Genomic DNA, 19,711 nt, shown 5'->3' on the forward strand with positions numbered 1-19,711 from the left:
GCTGTATCAATTTACGTTCCCACGAACAGTGCAAGAGGATTCCCTTTTCTCCACACCCTCTCCAGCATTTGTTGTTTGTAGATTTTTTGATGATGGCCATTCTGACCAGTGTGAGATGATATCTCATTGTTTTGATTTGCATTTCTCTAATAATTGATGATGTTGAGCATTCTTTCATGTGTTGGCAATCTGTATATCTCCTTTGGAGAAATGTCTGTTTAGGTCTTCTGCACATTTTTGGATTGGGTTGTTTGTTTTTTGATATTGAGCTGAATGAGCTGCTTGTAAATTTTGGAGATTAATGCTTCATCAGTTGCTTCATTTGCAAATATTTTCTCCCATTCTGGGGGTTGTCTTTTCATATTGTTTATGGTTTCCTTTGCTGTGCAAAAGCTTTGAAGTTTCATTAGGTCCCATTTGTTTATTTTTGTTTTTATTTCCATTTGTCTAGGAGGTGGGTCAAAAAGGATCTTGCTGTGATTTATGTCATAGTGTTCTGCCTATGTTTTCCTCTAAGAGTTTGATAGTGTCTGGCCTTACATTTAGGTCTTTAATCCATTTTGAGTTTATTTTTGAGTATGGTGTTAGGGAGTGTTCTAATTTCATACTTTTACATGTAACTGTCCAGTTTTCCCAGCACCACTTATTGAAGAGGCTATCATTTCTCCACTATATATTCTTGCCTCCTTTATCAAAGATAAGGTGACCATATGTGCGTGGGGTTATCTCTGGGCTTACTATCCTGTTTCATTGATCTGTATTTCTGCTTTTGTGCCAGTACCATGCTGTCTTGATTACTGTAGCTTTGTACTATAGTCTGAAGTCAGGGAGCCTGATTCCTCCAGCTCCATTTTTCTTTCTCGAGATTGCTTTGGCTACTTGGGGTCTTTTGTGTTTCCATACAAATTGTGAAATTTTTGTTCTGTTTCTGTGGAAAATGCCAGTGATAGTTTGATAGGCATTGCATTGAATCTGTAGATTGCTTTGGGTAGTAGAGTCATTTTCACAATGTTGATTCTTCCAATCCAAGAACATGGTATATCTCTCCATCTATTTGTATCATCTTTAATTTCTTTCATCATCGTCTTATAATTTTCTGCATAAAGGTCTTTTGTCTCCTTAGGTAGGTTTATTCCTAGATATTTTATTCTTTTTGTTGCAGTGGTAAATGGGAGTGTTTTCTTAATTTCACTTTCAGATTTTTCATCATTAGTGTATAGGAATGCTAGAGATTTCTGTGCATAAATTTTGTATCCTGCTACTTTACCAAATTCATTGATTAGCTCTAGTAGTCTTCTGGTAGCCTCTTTAGGATTCTCTATGTATAGTATCATGTCATCTGAAAAGTGACAGGTTTACTTCTTCTTTTCCAATTTGGATTGCTCTTATTTCTTTTTCTTTTCTGATTGCTGTGGCTAAAACTTCCAAAACTATGTTGAATAATAGTGGTGAGAGTGGGCAACCTTGTCTTGTTCCTGATCTTAGTGGAAATGCTTTCAGTTTTTCACCATTGAGGACGATGTTGGCTGTGGGTTTGTCATATACGGCCTTTATTATGTTTAGGAAAGTTCCCTCTATGCCTACTTTCTGGAGGGTTTTATCATAAATGGGTGTTGAATTTTCTCAGAAGCTTTCTCTGCATCTGTTGGGATGATCATATGGTTTTTTTCCTTCAATTTGTTAATATGATGTATCACATTGATTGATTTGTGTATAATGAAGAATCCTTGCATTCCTGGAATAAACCACACTTGATCATGGTGTATGATCCATTTCATGTGCTGTTGGATTCTGTTTGCTAGTATTTTGTTGAGGATTTTTGCATCTATCTTCATCAGTGATATTGGCCTGTAGTTTTCTTTCTCACTGACATCTTTCTCTGGTTTTGGTATCAGGGTGATGGTGGCCTCATAGAATGAGTGAGTTTGGGAGTGTCCCTCCCTCTGGTATATTTTGGAAGCGTTTGAGAAGGATAGGTGTTAGCTCTTCTCTAAATGTTTGATAGAATTTGCCTGTGAAGCCATCTGGTCCTGGGCTTTTGTTTGTTGGAAGATTTTAAATCACAGTTTCATTTCAGTGCTTGTGATTGGTCTGTTCGTATTTTCTATTCCTTCCTGGTTCAGACTCAGAAAGTTGTGCATTTCTAAGAATTTGTCCATTTCTTCCAAGTTGTCCATTTTGTTGGCATAGAGTTGCTTGTAGTAATCTCTCATGATCCTTTGTATTTCTGCAGTGTCAGTTGTTACTTCTCCTTTCTCATTTCTAATTCTATTGATTTGAGTCTTCCCCTTTTTTTCTTGATGAGTCTGGCTAATGCTTTATCAATTTTGTTTATCTTCTCAAAGAACCAGCTTTTACTTTTATTGACCTTTGCTGTCGTTTCCTTATTTCTTTTTCATTTATTTCTGATCTGATCTTTATGATTTCTTTCCTTCTGCTAACTTTGAGGGTTTTTTGTTCTTCTTTCTCTCATTGCTTTAGGTGTAAGTTTAGGTTGTTTGAGATGTTTCTTGTTTCTTAAGGTAGGATTGTATTGCTATGAGCTTCACTCTTAGAACTGCTTTTGCTGCATCCCATAGGTTTTGGGTCGTCGTGTTTTCATTGTCATTTGTTTCTAGGTATTTTCTGATTTCCTGTTTGATTTCTTCAGTGATCTCTTGGTTATTTAGTCCTGTATTGTTTAGCCTCCATGTGTTTGTATTTTTTCAGATATTTTCCTGTAATTGATATCTATTCTCATAGTGTTGTGGTCGGAAAAGATACTTGATACAATTTCAATTTTCTTAAATTTACCAAGGCTTGATTTGTGACCCAAGATATGATCTATCCTGGAGAATGTTCCATGACCACTTGCGAAGAAAGTGCATTCTGTTGTTTTTGGATGGAATGTCCTATAAATATCAATTAAGTCCATCTTGTTTAATGTATCATTTAAAGCTTGTGTTTCCTTCTTTATTTTCATTTTGGCTGATCTGTCCATTGGTGAAAGTTGGGTGTTAAAGTCCCCTACTGTGAGTGTGTTACTGTTGATTTCCCCTTTTATGGCTGTTAGTATTTGCCTTATGTATTGAGGTGCTCCTATGTTGGGTGCATAAATATTTACAATTGTTATATCTTCTTCTTGGATCGATCCCTTGATCATTATGTAGTGTCCTTCTTTGTCTCCTGTAATAGTCTTTATTTAAAAGTCTATTTTGTCTGATATGAGAATTGCTACTCCATCTTGCTTTTGACTTCCATTTTCATGGAATATCTTTTTCTGTCCCCTTACTTTCAGTCTGTATGTGTCCCTAGGTCTGAAGTGGGTCTCTTGTAGACAGCATATATACGGGTCTTGTTTTTGTATCCATTCAGCCAGTCTATGTCTTTTGGTTGGAGCATTTAATCCATTTATATTTAAGGTAATTATCGACATGTATGTCCCTATTACCATTTTCTTAATTGTTTTGGGTTTGTTATTGTAGGTCTTTTCCTTCTCTTGTGTTTCCTGTCTAGAGAAGTTCCTTTAGCATTTGTTGTAAAGCTGGTTTGGTGGTGCTGAATTCTCTTAGCTTTTGCTTGTCTGTAAAGGTTTTAATTTCTCTGTCAAATCTGAATGAGATCCTTGCTGGGTAGAGTAATCTTGGTTGTAGGTTTTTCCCTTCCATCACTTTAAATATGTCTTGCCACTCCCTTCTGGCTTGCAGAGTTTGTGCTGAAAGATCAGCTGTTAACCTTATGGGGATTCCCTTGTATGTTATTCGTTGTTTTTCCCTTGCTGCTTTTAATATTTTTTCTTTGTATTTAATTTTTGAGAGTTTGACTAATATGTGCCTTGGTGTGTTTCTTCTTGGATTTATCCTGTATGGGACTCTGCACTTCCTAGACTTGATTGACTATTTCCTTTCCTGTATTAGGGAAGTTTTCAACTTTAATCTCTTCAAATATTTTCTCAGTCCCTTTCTTTTTCTCTTCTTCTTCTGGAACCCCTGTAATTCAAATGTTGGTGCATTTAGTGTTGTCCCAGAGGCCTCTGAGACCGTCCTCAGTTCTTTTCATTCTTTTCTCTTTATTCTGTTCTGCAGTGGTTATTTCCACTATTTTATCTTGCAGGTCACTTATCCGTTCTTCTGCCTCAGTTATTATGCTATTGATCCCTTCTAGAGAATTTTTAATTTCATGTGTTGTGTTGTTCCTCACTGTTTGTTTGCTCTTTATTTCTTCTAGGTCCTTGTTAAATGTTTCTTGTATTTTCTCTATTTCCAAGATTTTGGATCATCTTTACTATCATTATTCTGAATTCTTTTTCACGTAGACTGCCTATTTCCTGTTCATTTGTTAGGTCTGGTGGGTGTTTGCCTTGCTCGTTCATTTGCTCTGTGTTTTTCTGTCTTCTCATTTTGCTTATTTTACTGTGTTTGGGGTCTCCAAACACATAGTTCCCGTTGTTTTTGGTGTCTGTCCCCAGTGGCTAAAGTTGGTTCAATGGGTTGTGTAGGCTTCCTGGTGGAGGGGACTAGTGCCTGTGTTCTGGTGGATGAGGCTGGATCTTGTCTTTCTGGTGGGCAGGTCCACATCTGGTGGTGTGTTTTGGGGTGTCTGTGGCCTTATTATGATTTTAGGCAGCCTCTCTGCTATCGGGTGGGGTTGTGTTCCTTCTTGCTAGTTGTTTGGCATAGGGTGTCCTGCACTGTAGCTTTCTGGTCGTTGAGTGAAGCTGGGTGTTGGTGTTGAGATGGAGATCTCTGGGAGATTTTCGCCGTTTGATATTACGTGGAGCTGGGAGGTCTCTTGTGGACCAGTGTCCTGAACTGGGCTCTCCCACCTCAGAAGCACAGCCCTGACACCTGGCTGGAGCACCAAGAGCCTGTCATCCACATGGCTCAGAATAAAAGGGAGAAAAAATAGAAAGAAAGGAAGAGAGAGAGAGAGAGGGAGAGAGAGAGGGAGAGAGGGAGAGCGAGAGAAAGAAAGAAGATAAAATAAAATGCAATAAAGTAAAATAAAGTTATTAAAATAAAAAATAATTTTTAAGAAAAAAAATTTTAGAAGTAAAAAAAACCCAAAATGGACAGACAAAACCCTAGTTCAAATGGTAAAAGCAAAGCTATACAGACAAAATCACACACAGAAGGATACACATACACACTCACAAAAAGAGAAAAAGGGGAAAAAATATATATATTGCTTTGCTCCCAAAGTCCACCTCCTCAATTTGGGATGATTGGTTGTCTATTCAGGTATTCCACAGATGCAGGTACATCAAGTTGATTGTGGAGCTTTAATCCGCTGCTCCTGAGGCTGCTGGGAGAGATTTCCCTTTCTCTTCTTTGTTCACACAGCTCCCAGGGTTCAGCTTTGGATTTGGCCCCGCCTCTGCGTGTAGGTCGCCTGAGGGCGTCTGTTGTTCGCTCAGACAGGGCGGGGTTAAAGGAGCCGCTGATTCGGGGGCTCTGGCTCACTCAGGCCGCAGGGAGGGAGGGGCACGGAGTGCGGGGCGAGCCTGCGACAGCAGAGGCCGGCGTGCGTTCTCCTGGGGAAGCTGTTCCTGGATCCCGGGGCCCTGGCCGTGACGGGCTGCACAGGCTCCTGGGAGGGGAGGTGTAGATAGTGACCTGTGCTCGCACACAGGCTTCTTGGTGGCAGCAGCAGCAGCCTTAGCGTCTCATGCACGTCTCTGGGGTCCGTGCTTTTAGCCGTGGCTTGCGCCCATCTTTGGAGCTCCTTAAAGCAGCGCTCTTAATCCCCTGTCCTCGCGCACCAGGAAACAAAGAGGGAAGAAAATGTCTCTTGCTTCTTCGGCAGGTCCAGACTTTTCCCCGGACTCCCTCCCGGCCAGCCGTGGCGCACTAACCCCCTGCAGGCAGTGTTCACGCCGCCAACCCCAGTCCTCTCCCTGCGCTCCGACCGAAGCCCGAGCCTCAGCTCCCAGCCCCGCTCGCCCGGCGGGTGAGCAGACAAGCTTCTCGGGCTGGTGAGTGCTGGTCGGCCCTGATCCTCTGTGCGGGAATCTCTCCGCTTTGCCTTCCGCACCCGTGTTGCTGTTCTCTCCTCCGCGGCCCCGAAGCTGCCCCCACCGCCACCCGCAGTCTCCGCCCGCGAAGGGGCTTCCTAGTGTGTGGAAACCTTTCCTCCTTCACGGCTCCCTCCCACTGGTGCAGGCCCCGTCCCTGTTCTTTTGTCTCTGTTTATTCTTTTTTCTTTTGCCCTACCCAGGTACGTGGGGGAGTTTCTTGCCTTTTGGGAGGTCTGAGGTCTTCTGCCAGCGTTCAGTAGGTGTTCTATAGGAGTTGTTCCACGTGTAGATGTATTTCTGGTGTATCTGTGGGGAAGAAGGTGATCTCCATGTCTACTCTTCCGCCATCCTGAAGCTCCTCCACACTTAATTTTTGCTAACGAAATAGTATCTCATCATTAATTTGCCTTTCCCTACAGGACTGAGACTAGGGAGAGGCAAGAAAACACCTAGGTCCCCAAATTTCAGGACACTGTCACTCTGAGTCATGTGAGTACACGGCTGACAGCGAGTGCCTCCTTACATTGTGTGCCCTGGGCACCCCGCTTGACTCAGTCTCGCCCCAGTAGTGCTGTAGATTGTTGCTTAGAAAGGTACTCCAACCTGACTTCAGATGCCCAGTGTGAGTTACTGGGTCCGAGATCTCAACCCTACTGGCAAACTAACACGTTAGCTTGTTACTGTTTCATGGATGCTGGGTGAAGGCATGAAACTCCTGGATCAAAGACAAAGGACTTTATTGCTGATGACACAGTAAGCAACAAGATGTTTGTATCTGTGTGAGTTCCCATGTCCCCACGGCCCATGGGGCAACTCAGAGGATACCATCTGGATCCTGCACAGCTAATGAGCTTACGTCACAGCCCAGGAGCACTGAGTTTGGAGAATTCATTGCTTTTATAGCAAGTGGAAGCAAGCCCATTCTTTTTCTGGGGGAAAATGTTACCTCATCCCTCAAGGTAGCTTACTACAACCACAACCTGGAGAAACAGCCTGAGCGAAGAGCCGTCAGGGCCTTGCATTGTTAACACACTCAGCAACAGTGTTCACATGCCCAGGACCCATGGTAGATGGCCTCTCCCGATATCCAGAAATCCTGCTTCTTAGGCTGTATCATCAATATAATGTTATTTTATATTGGTGGCAGGCGGAACTTGCTATGAGACTCCAATTTCAAACTTTATATAATCATAATACATAAATTGAAGTCTTGAGCAAAAGTAAATCAGTAGATACCCAAATACATGCAGTGTCCTAGATTTCAAACGTTCAATATTCATGATGTGGAATAAGCATAAATGAAGGTTTTTTTGCTCAGATCACTCAGTAGGTAGCTGATTGTATAAAAGTTTACCTTACGTGACCTGTTTGAAATAATACAGGATCCTCAGAAAATATATTTCTTTAAATCAGTGTCCTAAGTGTCATTTTTTTTTTTTTGCCAGAATCTGTGATCAAACTCCCTCTGTCTCTCCCTGTGTCTCTGTTTCTCACTCTGTCTCTCTCTCACACACACACATATACATTACAACCTTTATTAATGTTTATAAAGCTCTGCATTTGTAAAAGAAGATGAAATTTCTCTCTTAGATGGAATCAGGAAAATAGGTGTTTTTAAAATTAATTTATTTTTGGCTGTGTTGGTTCTTCGTTGCTGCGTGCGGGCTTTCTCTAGTTGCGGTGCCTGGGTTTCTCATTGCGGTGGCTTCTCTTGTTGCAGAGCATGGGCTCTAGGCACGCGGGCTCTAGAGCACAGGCTCAGTAGTTGTGGTGCACGGGCTTAGTTGCTCCACGGCATGTGGGATCTTTCTAGACTAGACCAAGGCTCGAACCCGTGTCCTCGCACTGGCAGGCGGATTCTTAACCACTGCACCACCAGAGAAGTCCGAGGGAAATACAGTTTTGAAACAGATAATTTAGGAGTCTGGAAAGAGATTGGAAATAACTAAACCAAATATTTCACATGCATCAACCAGAGTCTTGTTCGTTAAGAACCACTTAGTATTAACTTGATGGTGCTTTTGGAGGAAAACAAGGAAAGAAAACTAGTACCTCTGATATGAAATTAAGAAACAATCCTTTGTAAGTAAGGAATTTCTTGAGGAAAGGCAAATGAGGAGCTTGTAAAAATGACCATTATGAGACTTCCCAGTTTCTCCCAGTTTACCTAAACACATGTGTGTGTGTGTGTGTGTGTGTGTGTGTGTGTATACAAATGACGTGTGTTAAGACTGACCAGTGTTCTCATATAAATTTTCTCTAAATTGTCCTAGTTTGAGCCTAAATGTTTACATGATCAGATTCCAGGCCTAAGAGATGACAAATTTTAAGTCTTCTATGATTTAAGACACAGTCAGATGTGACACAGAAAAAACAAATATTTGTTAGACTCCACCACTGATAGTATAAGTTTGCTGGAATTAAATTGCATGACGCCAAGACATATTATTGGACTTCTACTGTAAAGACCATACATAGGGTTATTTCAAAGTAAATGTCCCAAAGAACATTTCTGTGTATAATTAAATTATACTCTGGAACTCACTGCTGACCCTTTGGAGTGTCTCCCAAATAAAGCTGAGCTTTTTCCCTTTTGGCTACTTATAAAATAAACTCAGTTTGTTGCTCCTTCCTAGAAGCAACTGGCTTTGATTAGAAGAAAATTGTGGGCTTTTTTCCCAAACTTAACAGAACCCAGTGTTGGTTTTCCACAGTAAGATTTTTGTCACCAGTCACAATCCAATAACAAACAATTGAAAACCAAAAGAGGACTTCCCTGGTGGCTCAGTGGTTAAGAATCCACCTGCCAATGCAGAGGACATGGGTTCGAACCCTGGTCCGGGAAGATCCCATATGCCACAGAGCAACTAAGCCCGTGCGCCGCAACTACTGAGCCTGCACTCTAGAACCAGCGAGCCACACTACTGAGCCCACGTGCCACAATTACTGAAGCCTGCATGCCTACAGCCCAGGCTCCACGATGAGAAGCCACCACAATGAGAACCACGCACACTGCAATGAAGAGCAGCCCCCGCTCAGCACAACTGGAGAAAGCCTGCGCGCAACAGTGAAGACCTAACGCAGCAGAAATAAATATATAAAGAAAGAAAATTAAAAGATTCTGTCAGACAACTGTTTGCTTCAGTGTTTCCAGACTGGATTTTTTCCACTAAACTCACTAATAACCTAAATGGTGGTTATGTAAACATTGCTATAGACTTGAGGGTTTTGTTTTTATTAGTCCAAAGCAAACATGTATAAATCTTACATAATTGTTTCTTAGAATCAGGATATTTATTTTTTTCATCTTTATTTCTTTCCTTAAAAGTGGAATCCCTTGGAAACACAGCACCAAAAAGATACAAGAGACCTTGATGGTCATCTAACGTCTACCAATGCGCTTGTCCTGTATACCAAAGCCACAACTAGTGCTGTGCCAGCCCCTGCCTGGACGCCTCCAATGATGAGAGGGTCACTGCTCTATTGGGAAGCCTTAACTGTTAGAGATTCCTTCCTTATACTCAGTCAAGCTCTACCTTTTCTAACTTCTACTCTCTGGAGTTGTTTGTACTATCAGCATCCTTTTTCATATGACGTTCCTTCTTTTAGGTGTTTGAGTTTCTACTGGAAAAAAAAAAAGTGGGGAAGGTGGTTACTTTTGGTTACACCTTAGCTACAGATGGCTGTTTATCTCATTTTCCAGAATCTCTTCATCCAAGCTTTTGCCCCACCAACAGATTTCCAAAAATAAAAATTTGAACATTTCTTATTCCTTTTTGTTTCTTGTAGGTGCTCCTTCCAAGACGAATCAAAAAAAATGATAGCACTTACCCTTGCAACATATTTTTCTGTGCTGGGGAAGGACAGTTTTACTTTATTAACCATGTTTCAGGGATTTGGTCGACATTTTATGTGATGTTTTTCCCTCTATGTCATGTTCGTTGATGCCTTTATAGTGAATGAGATCAAATATATATGATATATATTTCATTACAGCATCCCACTCTTATCTCTTGACATTATTTTCACTTTTTAGAGCCTTTTAAAAATGGAGGTGAAATTCACATAACATAAAATTAGCCATTTAAAGTGAACAGCAATTCACCGGCACAGTGTTTTGCACCCACCACATGGACTTAGCTCCATAACATTTTCATCACCCCCCAAATAATCTAATTTTTAAACTGAGATACAATTGACATATCACATTATATTAGTTTCAGGTGTCTCACATGATTCATACTTTTTAATTTTTAAAATAAATTTATTTTCGGCTGCGTTGGGTCTTTGCTGCTGCGCGCGGGCTTTCTCTAGCTGGGGCGAGCAGGGTTTAATTTTCGTTGCGATGTGCGGGCTTCTCATTGTGGTGGCTTCTCTTTGTTATGGAGCATGGGCTCTAGGCGCACGGGCTTCAGTAGTTGTGGCACGTGGGCTTAGTAGTTGTGGCTCTAGAGAGCAGGCTCAGTAGTTGTGGCACACTGGCTTTGTTGTTCTGTGGTATGTGGAGTCTTCCCAGGCCAGGGCATTTGCTGTGGATTCTTAACCACTGTGCCGCCAGGGAATTCCACATGATTCATATTTGTATGCATTGCAAAACAATCACCACGGTAAGCTAGTTAACATCCATCATCACACATAGTTACAGTTTTTTCCCTTGTGATGAGAACTTTTAAGAACTATTTTCTTAGCAGCTTTCAAATAAACAATACAGTGTTATTAACTGTAATCACTGTGCTGTATATTACATCCGTGACTTATTTGATAACTGGAAGTTTGTACCTTTTGACCCCGTTGACCCATTTCACCCATCCCCACCCCTGGAAACCGCAATCTTTTCTCTGCATTTATGAGTTTGATTTGGAGGGTTTCTTAAGATTCTACATATGAGTGAGATCATACGGTATCAATATTTGTCTTTCTCTGTCTGATTTATTTCATGTAGCATAATGCCCTCAAGTTTCATCCATGTTGTTGCAAAAGGTAAGATTTTGTTCCTTTTAGGCTGAATAATATTCCCTTGTATATATACCACATTTCTTTATCCATTCATCTGTTGATGGACACTTAGGTTGCTGCCATGCCCTGGCTATTGTAAATAGTGCTGAGGTGAACGTTGGGGTGCATGTGTCTTTTTGAACTAGTATTTTCATTCCCTTCTGATAAATACCCAGAAGTGAAATTGCTGGATCATGTGGTAGTTTTATTTTTAATTTTTTGAGAAACCTCCATACTGTTTTCCAAAGTGGCTGCACCAGTTTACATTCCCACCACCAGTGCCGAAGCGTTCCCTTTTTCCTACATCTTTGACAACACTTGTTATTTTTTGTCTTTTTGATAACAGCCATTCTAACAGGTGTGAGGTGGTATATCCTTGTGGTTTTGATTTGCATTTCCCTGATGATGAGTGATGTTGAACATCTTTTCATGTACCTGTTGGCCATCTGTATGTCATCTTTGGAAAAATATCTGTTCAGATCCTCTGCCCGTTTTTTCAATTGCGTTGTTTGTGGGGTTTTGCTATTTATTTATTTATTTAACATCTTTATTGCAGTATAATTGCTTTACAATGGTGTGTTAGTTTCTGCTTTATAACAAAGTGAATCATGGGGCTTCCCTGGTGGCACAGTGGTTGAGAGTCCACCTGCCGATGCAGGGGACACGGGTTCATGCCCCGGTCCGGGAAGATCCCACATGCCGCGGAGCGGCTGGGCCCGTGAGCCATGGCCGCTGAGCCTGCGCGTCCGGAGCCTGTGCTCCGCGGCAGGAGAGGCCGCAACAGTGAGAGGCCCGTGTACCACAAAAAAAAAAAAAAAAAAAAAAGTGGTGAGAGTGGGTAACCTTGTCTTGTTCCTGATCTTAGTGGAAATGCTTTCAGTTTTTCACCATTGAGGACGATGTTGGCTGTGGGTTTGTCATATATGGCCTTTATTATGTTGAGGAAAGTTCCCTCTATGCCTACTTTCTGGAGGGTTTTTATCATAAATGGGTGTTGAATTTTGTCGAAAGCTTTTTCTGCATCTATTGAGATGATCATATGGTTTTTCTCCTTCAATTTGTTGATATGGTTTATCACATTGATTGATTTGTGTATATTGAAGAATCCTTGCATTCCCGGAATAAACCCCACTTGATCATGGTGTATGATCCTTTTAATGTGTTGTTGGATTCTGTTTGCTAGTATTTTGTTGAGGATTTTTGCATCTATGTTCATCAGTGATATTGGCCTGTAGTTTTCTTTCTTTGTGACATCCTTGTATGGTTGTGGTATCATGGTGATGGTGGCCTCGTAGAATGAGTTTGGGAGTTTTCCTCCCTCTGCTATATTTTAGAAGAGTTTGAGAAGGATAGGTGTTAGCTCTTCTCTAAATGTTTGATAGAATCCGCCTATGAAGCCATCTGGTCCTGGGCTTTTGTTTGTTGCAAGATTTTTTTTTTTTTTGCAATACGCGGACCTCTCACTGCCGTGGCCTCTCCTGCTGCGGAGCACAGCCTCCTGACGCGCAGGCCCAGCAAGCCATGGCTCATGGGCCCAGCTGCTCTGCGGCATGTGGGATCTTCCCGGACCGGGGCACAAACCCATGTGCCCTGCATCGGCAGGCGGACTCTCAACCACTGTGCCACCAGGGAAGCCCCTGTTGGAAGATTTTTAATTACAGTTTCAATGTCATTACTTGTGATTGGTCTGTTCATATTTTCTATTTCTTCCTGATTCAGTCTTGGCAGGTTGTGCATTTCTAAGAATTTGTCCATTTCTTCCAGGTTGTCCATTTTATTGGCATAGAGTTGCTTGTAGTAATCTCTCATGATCCTTTGTATTTCTGCAGTGTCAGTTGTTACTTCTCCTTTTTCATTTCTAATTCTATTGATTTGAGTCTTCTCCCTTTTTTTCTTGATGAGTCTGGCTAATGCTTTATCAATTTTGTTTATCTTCTCAAAGAACCAGCTTTTAGTTTTATTTATCTTTGCTATCATTTCATTCATTTCTTTTTCATTTATTTCTGATCTGATCTTTATGATTTCTTTCCTTCTGCTAACTTTGGGGTTTTTTTGTTCTTCGTTCTCTAATTGCTTTAGGTGCAAGGTTAGGTTGTTTATTCGAGATGTTTCCTGTTTCTTAAGGTAGGATTGTATTGCTATAAACTTCCTTCTTAGAACTGCTTTTGCTGCATCCCATAGGTTTCGGGTCATTGTGTCTGCATTGTAATTTGTTTCTAGGTATTTTTTTATTTCCTCTTTGATTTCTTCAGTGATCTCTTGGTTATTAAGTAGTGTATTGTTTAGCCTCCATGTGTTTGTATTTTTTACAGATCTTTTACTGTAATTGATATCTAGTCTGATAGCATTGTGGTCAGAAAAGATACTTGATACAATTTCAGTTTTCTTAAATTTACCAAGGCTTGACTTGTGACCCAAGATATGATCTATCCTGGAGAATGTTCCATGAGCACTTGAGAAAAATGTGGATTCTGTTGTTTTTAGATGGAATGTCCTATAAATACCAATTAAGTCCATCTTGTTTAATGTATCATTTAAAGCTTGTGTTTCCTTCTTTATTTTCATCTTGGATGATCTGTCCATTGGTGAAAGTGGGGTGTTAAAGTCCCCTACTATGAATGTGTTACTGTCGATTTCCCCTTTTATGGCTGTTAGTAGTTGCCTTATGTACTGAGGTGCTCCTTTGTTGGATGCATAAATATTTACAATTGTTATATCTTCTTCTTGGATCGATCCCTTGATCATTATGAAGTGTCCTTCTTTGTCTCTTCTAATAGTCTTTATTTTAAAGTCTATTTTGTCTGATATGAGAATTGCTACTCCAGCTTTCTTTTGGTTTCCATTTTCATGGAATATCTTTTTCCATCCTCTCACTTTCGGTCTGTATGTGTCTCTAGGTCTGAAGTGGGTTCTTGTAGACAGCATATATATGGGTCTTGTTTTTGTATCCATTCAGCCAGTCTGTGTCTTTTGGTGGGGGCATTTAATCCATTTACATTTAAGGTAATTATCGATATGTATGTTCCTATTCCCATTTTTTTAATTGTTTTGGGTTTGTTATTATAGATCTTTTCCTTCTCTTATGTTTCTTGCCTGGAGAAGATACTTCAGCATTTGTTGTAAAGCTGGTTTGGTGGTGCTGAACTCTCTCAGCTTTTGCTTGTCTGTAAAGGTTTTAATTTCTCCATCAAATCTGATTGATAACCTTGCTGGGTAGAGTAATCTTGGTTGTAGGTATTTCTCCTTCAGCACTTTAAATATGTTCTGCCAATCCCTTCTGGCTTGCAGAGTTTGTGCTGAAAGATCAGCTGTTAACCTTATCGGGATTCCCCTGTGTGTTATTTGTTGTTTTTCCCTTGCTGCTTTTAATATGTTTTCTTTGTATTTAATTTTTGAAAGTTTGATTAACGTGTCTTGGCGTCTTTTCCTTGGATTTATCCTGTATGGGACTCTCTGTGCTTCTTGGACTTGATTAACTATTTCCTTTCCCATATTAGGGAAGTTTTCAACTATAATCTCTTCAACTATTTTCTCAGTCCCTTTCTTTTCCTCCTCTTCTTCTGGAACCCTTATAATTTGAATGTTGGTGCATTTAATGTTGTCCCAGAGGTCTCTGAGACTGTCCTCAATTCTTTTCATTCTTTTTTCTTTACTCTGCTCTGCAGTAGTTATTTCCACTATTTTATCTTCCAGGTCACTTATCCGTTCTTCTGCCTCAGTTATTCTGCTATTGATCCCATCTAGAGTATTTTTAATTTCATTTATTGTGTTGTTCATCGTTGCTTGTTTCATCTTTAGTTCTTCTAGTTCCTTGTTAAATGTTTCTTGCATTTTCTCTATTCTATTTCCAAGATTTTGGATCATCTTTACTATCATCATTCTGAATTCTTTTTCAGGTAGACTGCCTATTTCCTCTTCATTTGTTAGGTCTGGTGGGTTTTTACCTTGCTCCTTCATCTGCTGTGTGTTTTTCTGTCTTGTCATTTTGCTTATCTTACTGTGTTTGGGGTCTCCTTTTTGCAGGCTGCAGATTCATAGTTCCCGTTGTTTTTGGTGTCTGTCCCCAGTGGCTAAAGTTGGTTCAATGGGTTGTGTAGGCTTCCTGGTGGAGGGGACTAGTGCCTGTGTTCTGGTGGATGAGGCTGGATCTTGTCTTTCTGGTGGGCAGGTCCACATCTGGTGGTGTGTTTTGGGGTGTCTGTGGCCTTATTATGATTTTAGGCAGCCTCTCTGCTAATGGGTGGGGTTGTGTTCCTGTCTTGCTAGTTGTTTGGCATAGGGTGTCCAGCACTGTAGCTTGCTGGTCATTGAGTGAAGCTGGGTGTTGGTGTTGAGATGGAGATCTCTGGGAGATTTTCGCCGTTTGATATTACGTGGAGCTGGGAGGTCTGTTGTGGACCAGTGTCCTGACGTTGGCTCTCCCACCTCAGAGGCACAGCACTGACTCCTGGCTGCAGCACCAAGAGCCTTTCATCCACACGGTTCAGAATAAAAGGGAGAATAAGTAGAAAGAAAGAGGATAAAAGAAAATAAAATAAAGTAAGGTAAAATAAAATAAAGTTATTAAAATAAAAAAATAATTATTAAGAAATATTTTTTAAAAAAAGTTAACAAACAAAAGAAAAAAAACCGGACGGATAGAACCCTAGGACAAATGGTAAAAGCAAAGCTATACAGACAAAATCTCACACAGAAGCATACACATACACACTCACAGAAAGAGGAAAAAGGGAAAAAATAATAAATCTTGCTCTGAAAGTCCACCTCCTCAATTTGGGATGATTGGTTGTCTATTCAGGTATTCCACAGATGCAGGGTACATCAAGTTGATTGTGGAGCTTTAATCCGCTGCTCCTGAGGCTGCTGGGAGAGATTTCCCTTTCTCTTCTTTGTTCACACAGCTCCCAGGGTTCAGCTTTGGATTTGGCACCGCCTCTGTGTGTAGGTCGCCTGAGGCGTCTGTTCTTCGCTCAGACAGGACGAGGTTAAAGGAGCCGCTGATTCAGGGACTCTGTCTCACTCAGTATGCGGGGAGGGAGGGGTACGGAGTGCAGGGCGAGCCTGCGGCGGCAGAGGCTGGCATGATGTTGCACCGGCCTGAGGCGCGCCATGCATTCTCCTGGGGAAGTTGTCCCTGGATCCCGGGACCCTGGCGGTGGCGGGCTGCACAGACTCCCCGGAAGGGGGGTGTGGATAGTGACCTGTGCTCGCACACAGGCTTCTTGGTGGCAGCAGCAGCAGCCTTAGCATCTCATGTCCGTCTCTGGGGTCTGTGCTGTTAGCCACGCTGGAGTCTTGCTATTGAATTGTATGAATTTTTTATATATCTTGGATATTAATCTCTTTCCAGATATATGATTTGCAAATATTTTATCATATTTGGTAGGTTGCCTTTTCATTTTGTTGATGGTTTCCTTTGCTGTGCAGAAGCTTTTTAGTTCAGTCCCAGTTAGTTTTGCTTTTGTTGCCTTTGCATTTGGTGTCAAATCTAAAAATCATTGCCAGGACCAATGTCACGTAGTTTACTGCATATGTTTTCTTCTAGGAATTGTATAGTTTCAGATCTTACAAGCAAGTCTTTAACCATTTTGAGTTAATTTTTGTATATGTTGTAAGATAATGGTTCAGTTTCAGTCTTTTGCATGTGGCTGTCCAGTTTTCCCAGTACCATTTATAGAAGAGACTGTCCTTTCTCCATTTTATACTCTTGGTTCCTTTGTCATAAATTAATTGACCATACATGTGTGGGTTTATCTCTGGGCTCTCTATTCTATTCCACTGAGTTATGTACGTTTTTATGCCAGTACCGTACTCCTTTGATTACTGTAGCTCTATAACATGGTTTGAAATGAAGAAGCATGATGGCTCCAGCTTTTTTCTTCTTAAGATTGCTTTGGATATTTGAGGTTGTTTGTGGTCCATACATATTTTAGGGTTGCTTGTTTTATTTCATAAATCTATTCTTAACATGCTGTTTTCATAATAGCACACTGTTTCTGGTCCTCTTCCTTTACCGTCACTTTATACATATATATGTCTCCCCAGAATTATTCAATATTTTCCAAGTCCAGAGATGTGGGAGATATTTCTGAGCAGCCCTTGCTCTCCGGTCTAATTATTTAAACATATTTATTGATTTAAATAAACTAAAATAGTTATAGTGAAGGTAAAATGGTACGCTTATATTTCAAGGTTCCCACATTTGCAGTTAACTAAGGTAATGCATGTCTGTCTCCCCAGCTTGTGAATGTGACACTGATGGGACCATTTCGGGTGGCCTTTGTGTCAGCCGCTCTGATCCTGACTTGGGGTCTTTGGCCGGCCAGTGCCTGTGTAAGGAGCCGAGTGCGACCAATGCAAGACCAACCACTACGGACTGACCGTCACCGACCCCCTGGGCTGTCAGCATTAAGTCAACAGGGCCTGGGCCGCCAACCTGAATGCATTTAAGACTTGGAGCTGCCTCTGTCACGTCTAAAATTTGGTCATTGTAAGTACCTGAGTCCTACCAGCCTCTGGATTTTTTTTTTTTAAGTGTACCAAACCTCCCACAAATTTTAGTAAGTTAGTGGAGAACTTTTTTAGGTGGTTTGCTGAGTTTATCATGAAGAACCAACAGGGGGTGCTCACATTTTCGCTGCTGGAGCAAACACGGGGAAATGCCAAGAAATTTAATGCCAAGTTATGAAAACTTAAAAAAAAAAAATCCTCCACTAGGAGTCTACTCTACAAATTTGTTAAATTGCATTATACATTTTTGCATAGGTTGATGACTTCTTAGGCAATTTTCAAGTGGGGGGGTTTCTTTCTATTTTTTTAAATTATTTTCTCCTTCTCACACTGCTTTTAGTATTGTCTTATGTTCTCTGTCAAAGAAAAGGAAAGAAAGAAGCAAGGGAAGTGGCTGTGGGAAAATAGAAATAACCTCAGAGTTTTCTGGGGCCAAATGGGGAGGTCATTGGCTCTAGGATCACAGAAACTCAGGACTGCCTGGGGTCTCACAGAGCTGCTAATTCCACAGAGCATCTGGGTTAATTATTTCCCTTTGGTCATAGTGTCATGCTCTATGGTTTTGCCCATATAAGGAACTGGATTATTTGCATGTTTAGAAAGCAGCAAGATGAATCATTCTGTTAAAAAAAAAAAAAAAAACTCTTCTTTTTGGACTTGATGCAAAATTAAATTTCAGCATAATGAATTATGTAATTTCCTATTATACCTTTCAGTGCTCCTGGCATTTCCCCTGGTTCACTAACCTTATGCCCTCCGGCAAATGGACCAAACGTTGGTTTTTTGTTTTGCTTTGTTTTTTCTTTTGTAAGAGCTTCAGTTACACATAATTCACACACAGTTCACTTTTTGAAGTGTACAATTCAGTGATTTTTTAGTATATTCAGAGTGTATAACCATCACTACAGTCAATTTTAGAATATTTTCATTACCCCAGAAAGAAATGTGAAGAAGCATTATTCACAACAGTCAAAAGGTGGAAGCACCCCAAGTATCCATCAGTGAATGGATGGATAAACAAAGTGTGGTAGGTAAACACAGTAGAATATTATTCAGCCTTAAAAAAGGAAGGAAATCCTGATCCAGTCTATAATATGGATGGACCTTGAAAACATTATGCTAAGTGAAATAAGCCAGACCCCAAAGGAAAAGTATTGTATGATTCCACTAATATGAAGTATCCAGAGTAGTCAAATCCATATTTTTTTTGTGTGTTTTTTTTTTTTTTTGTGGTACGTGGGCCTCTCACTGTTGTGGCCTCTCCCGTTGCGGAGCACAGGCTCCGGACGCACAGGCTCAGCGGCCATGGCTCACGGGCCCAGCCGCTCCGCGGCATGTGGGATCTTCCCGTATCGGGGCAAAAACCCGCGTCCCCTGCATCGGCAGGCGGAATCTCAACCACTGCGTCACCAGGGAAGCCCTCAAATCCATATTAACAGAATGTAGAATGGTGGTGGCCAAGGGCTGGGGGGAGGGAGGAAGAATGGGGAGAGATGGTATTTAATGGGTACAGAGTTTCAGTTTTGCAAGAGGAAGAGAGTTCTGGAGATTGACTGCACAACAGTGTGAGTGTACTTAACATTGTTGACCTGTACACTTAAAAATGGTGAAGATGGTAAATTTTATGTTATAGGTATTTTACCATAAAAAAGAAAAGAAAGGAAACCCCATGCTTTAGCCGCCACCTCCCTATCCCCCCAGCCCTAGGCAAGCACTAATATGCTTCTGTTTCTATAGATTTGCCTATCTTGGACATTTCATACAAGTGGAGTCATGTAATATGTGGTCTTTTGTGTCTGGCTTCTTTTGCTTACCATAATGTTTTCAAGGTTCATCCATGTTGTAGCACATATCAGTATTTCATTTCTTTTTACTGCTGAATAATATTCCATTGTATGGGTATACCACAATTCATCTACTCGTCAGTTGACGGACATTTGGGCTGTTTCCGGGCACATTGGCTTTTCCTGCAGGGGAAATACACATCTTGCTCTGGTTGCACAATTTCTTAGCCTTTACAACATAAGCAGGATTAGCATTGCCAGTGGGTGGGAGAGAAAGAGGAGAGAGGGAATGGAAAAAAAAAAGTAACGAGGTGCTAAGAAAGAGAGAGGAGAGAAAGGGTTATCATAGGTGCATCTGCCAGAGAGGGAGCTGTCGGTAGTAACGGTGACACTCAGAAACCCTTCCCCTAGCCGCCCGACCCAGCCA

At 41.0% G+C, this 19,711-nt stretch overlaps 1 protein-coding gene across 1 annotated transcript in view; it reads left to right on the forward strand.

Moving 5' to 3' along the window:
* The window catches only part of LAMB4 (laminin subunit beta 4), a 111,926-nt gene that overhangs the window by 20,196 nt on the left and 72,019 nt on the right, over window positions 1-19,711 (forward strand). Inside the window, 2 exon segments of the mRNA XM_060019845.1 lie at window positions 17,231-17,323; window positions 17,326-17,397. Coding sequence (XP_059875828.1) covers window positions 17,231-17,323; window positions 17,326-17,397 — 165 coding nt within the window.

This window comes from Delphinus delphis, chromosome 9, assembly GCF_949987515.2.
Source record: "Delphinus delphis chromosome 9, mDelDel1.2, whole genome shotgun sequence".
In the NCBI taxonomy this organism is placed as follows: Eukaryota; Metazoa; Chordata; class Mammalia; order Artiodactyla; family Delphinidae; genus Delphinus; species Delphinus delphis.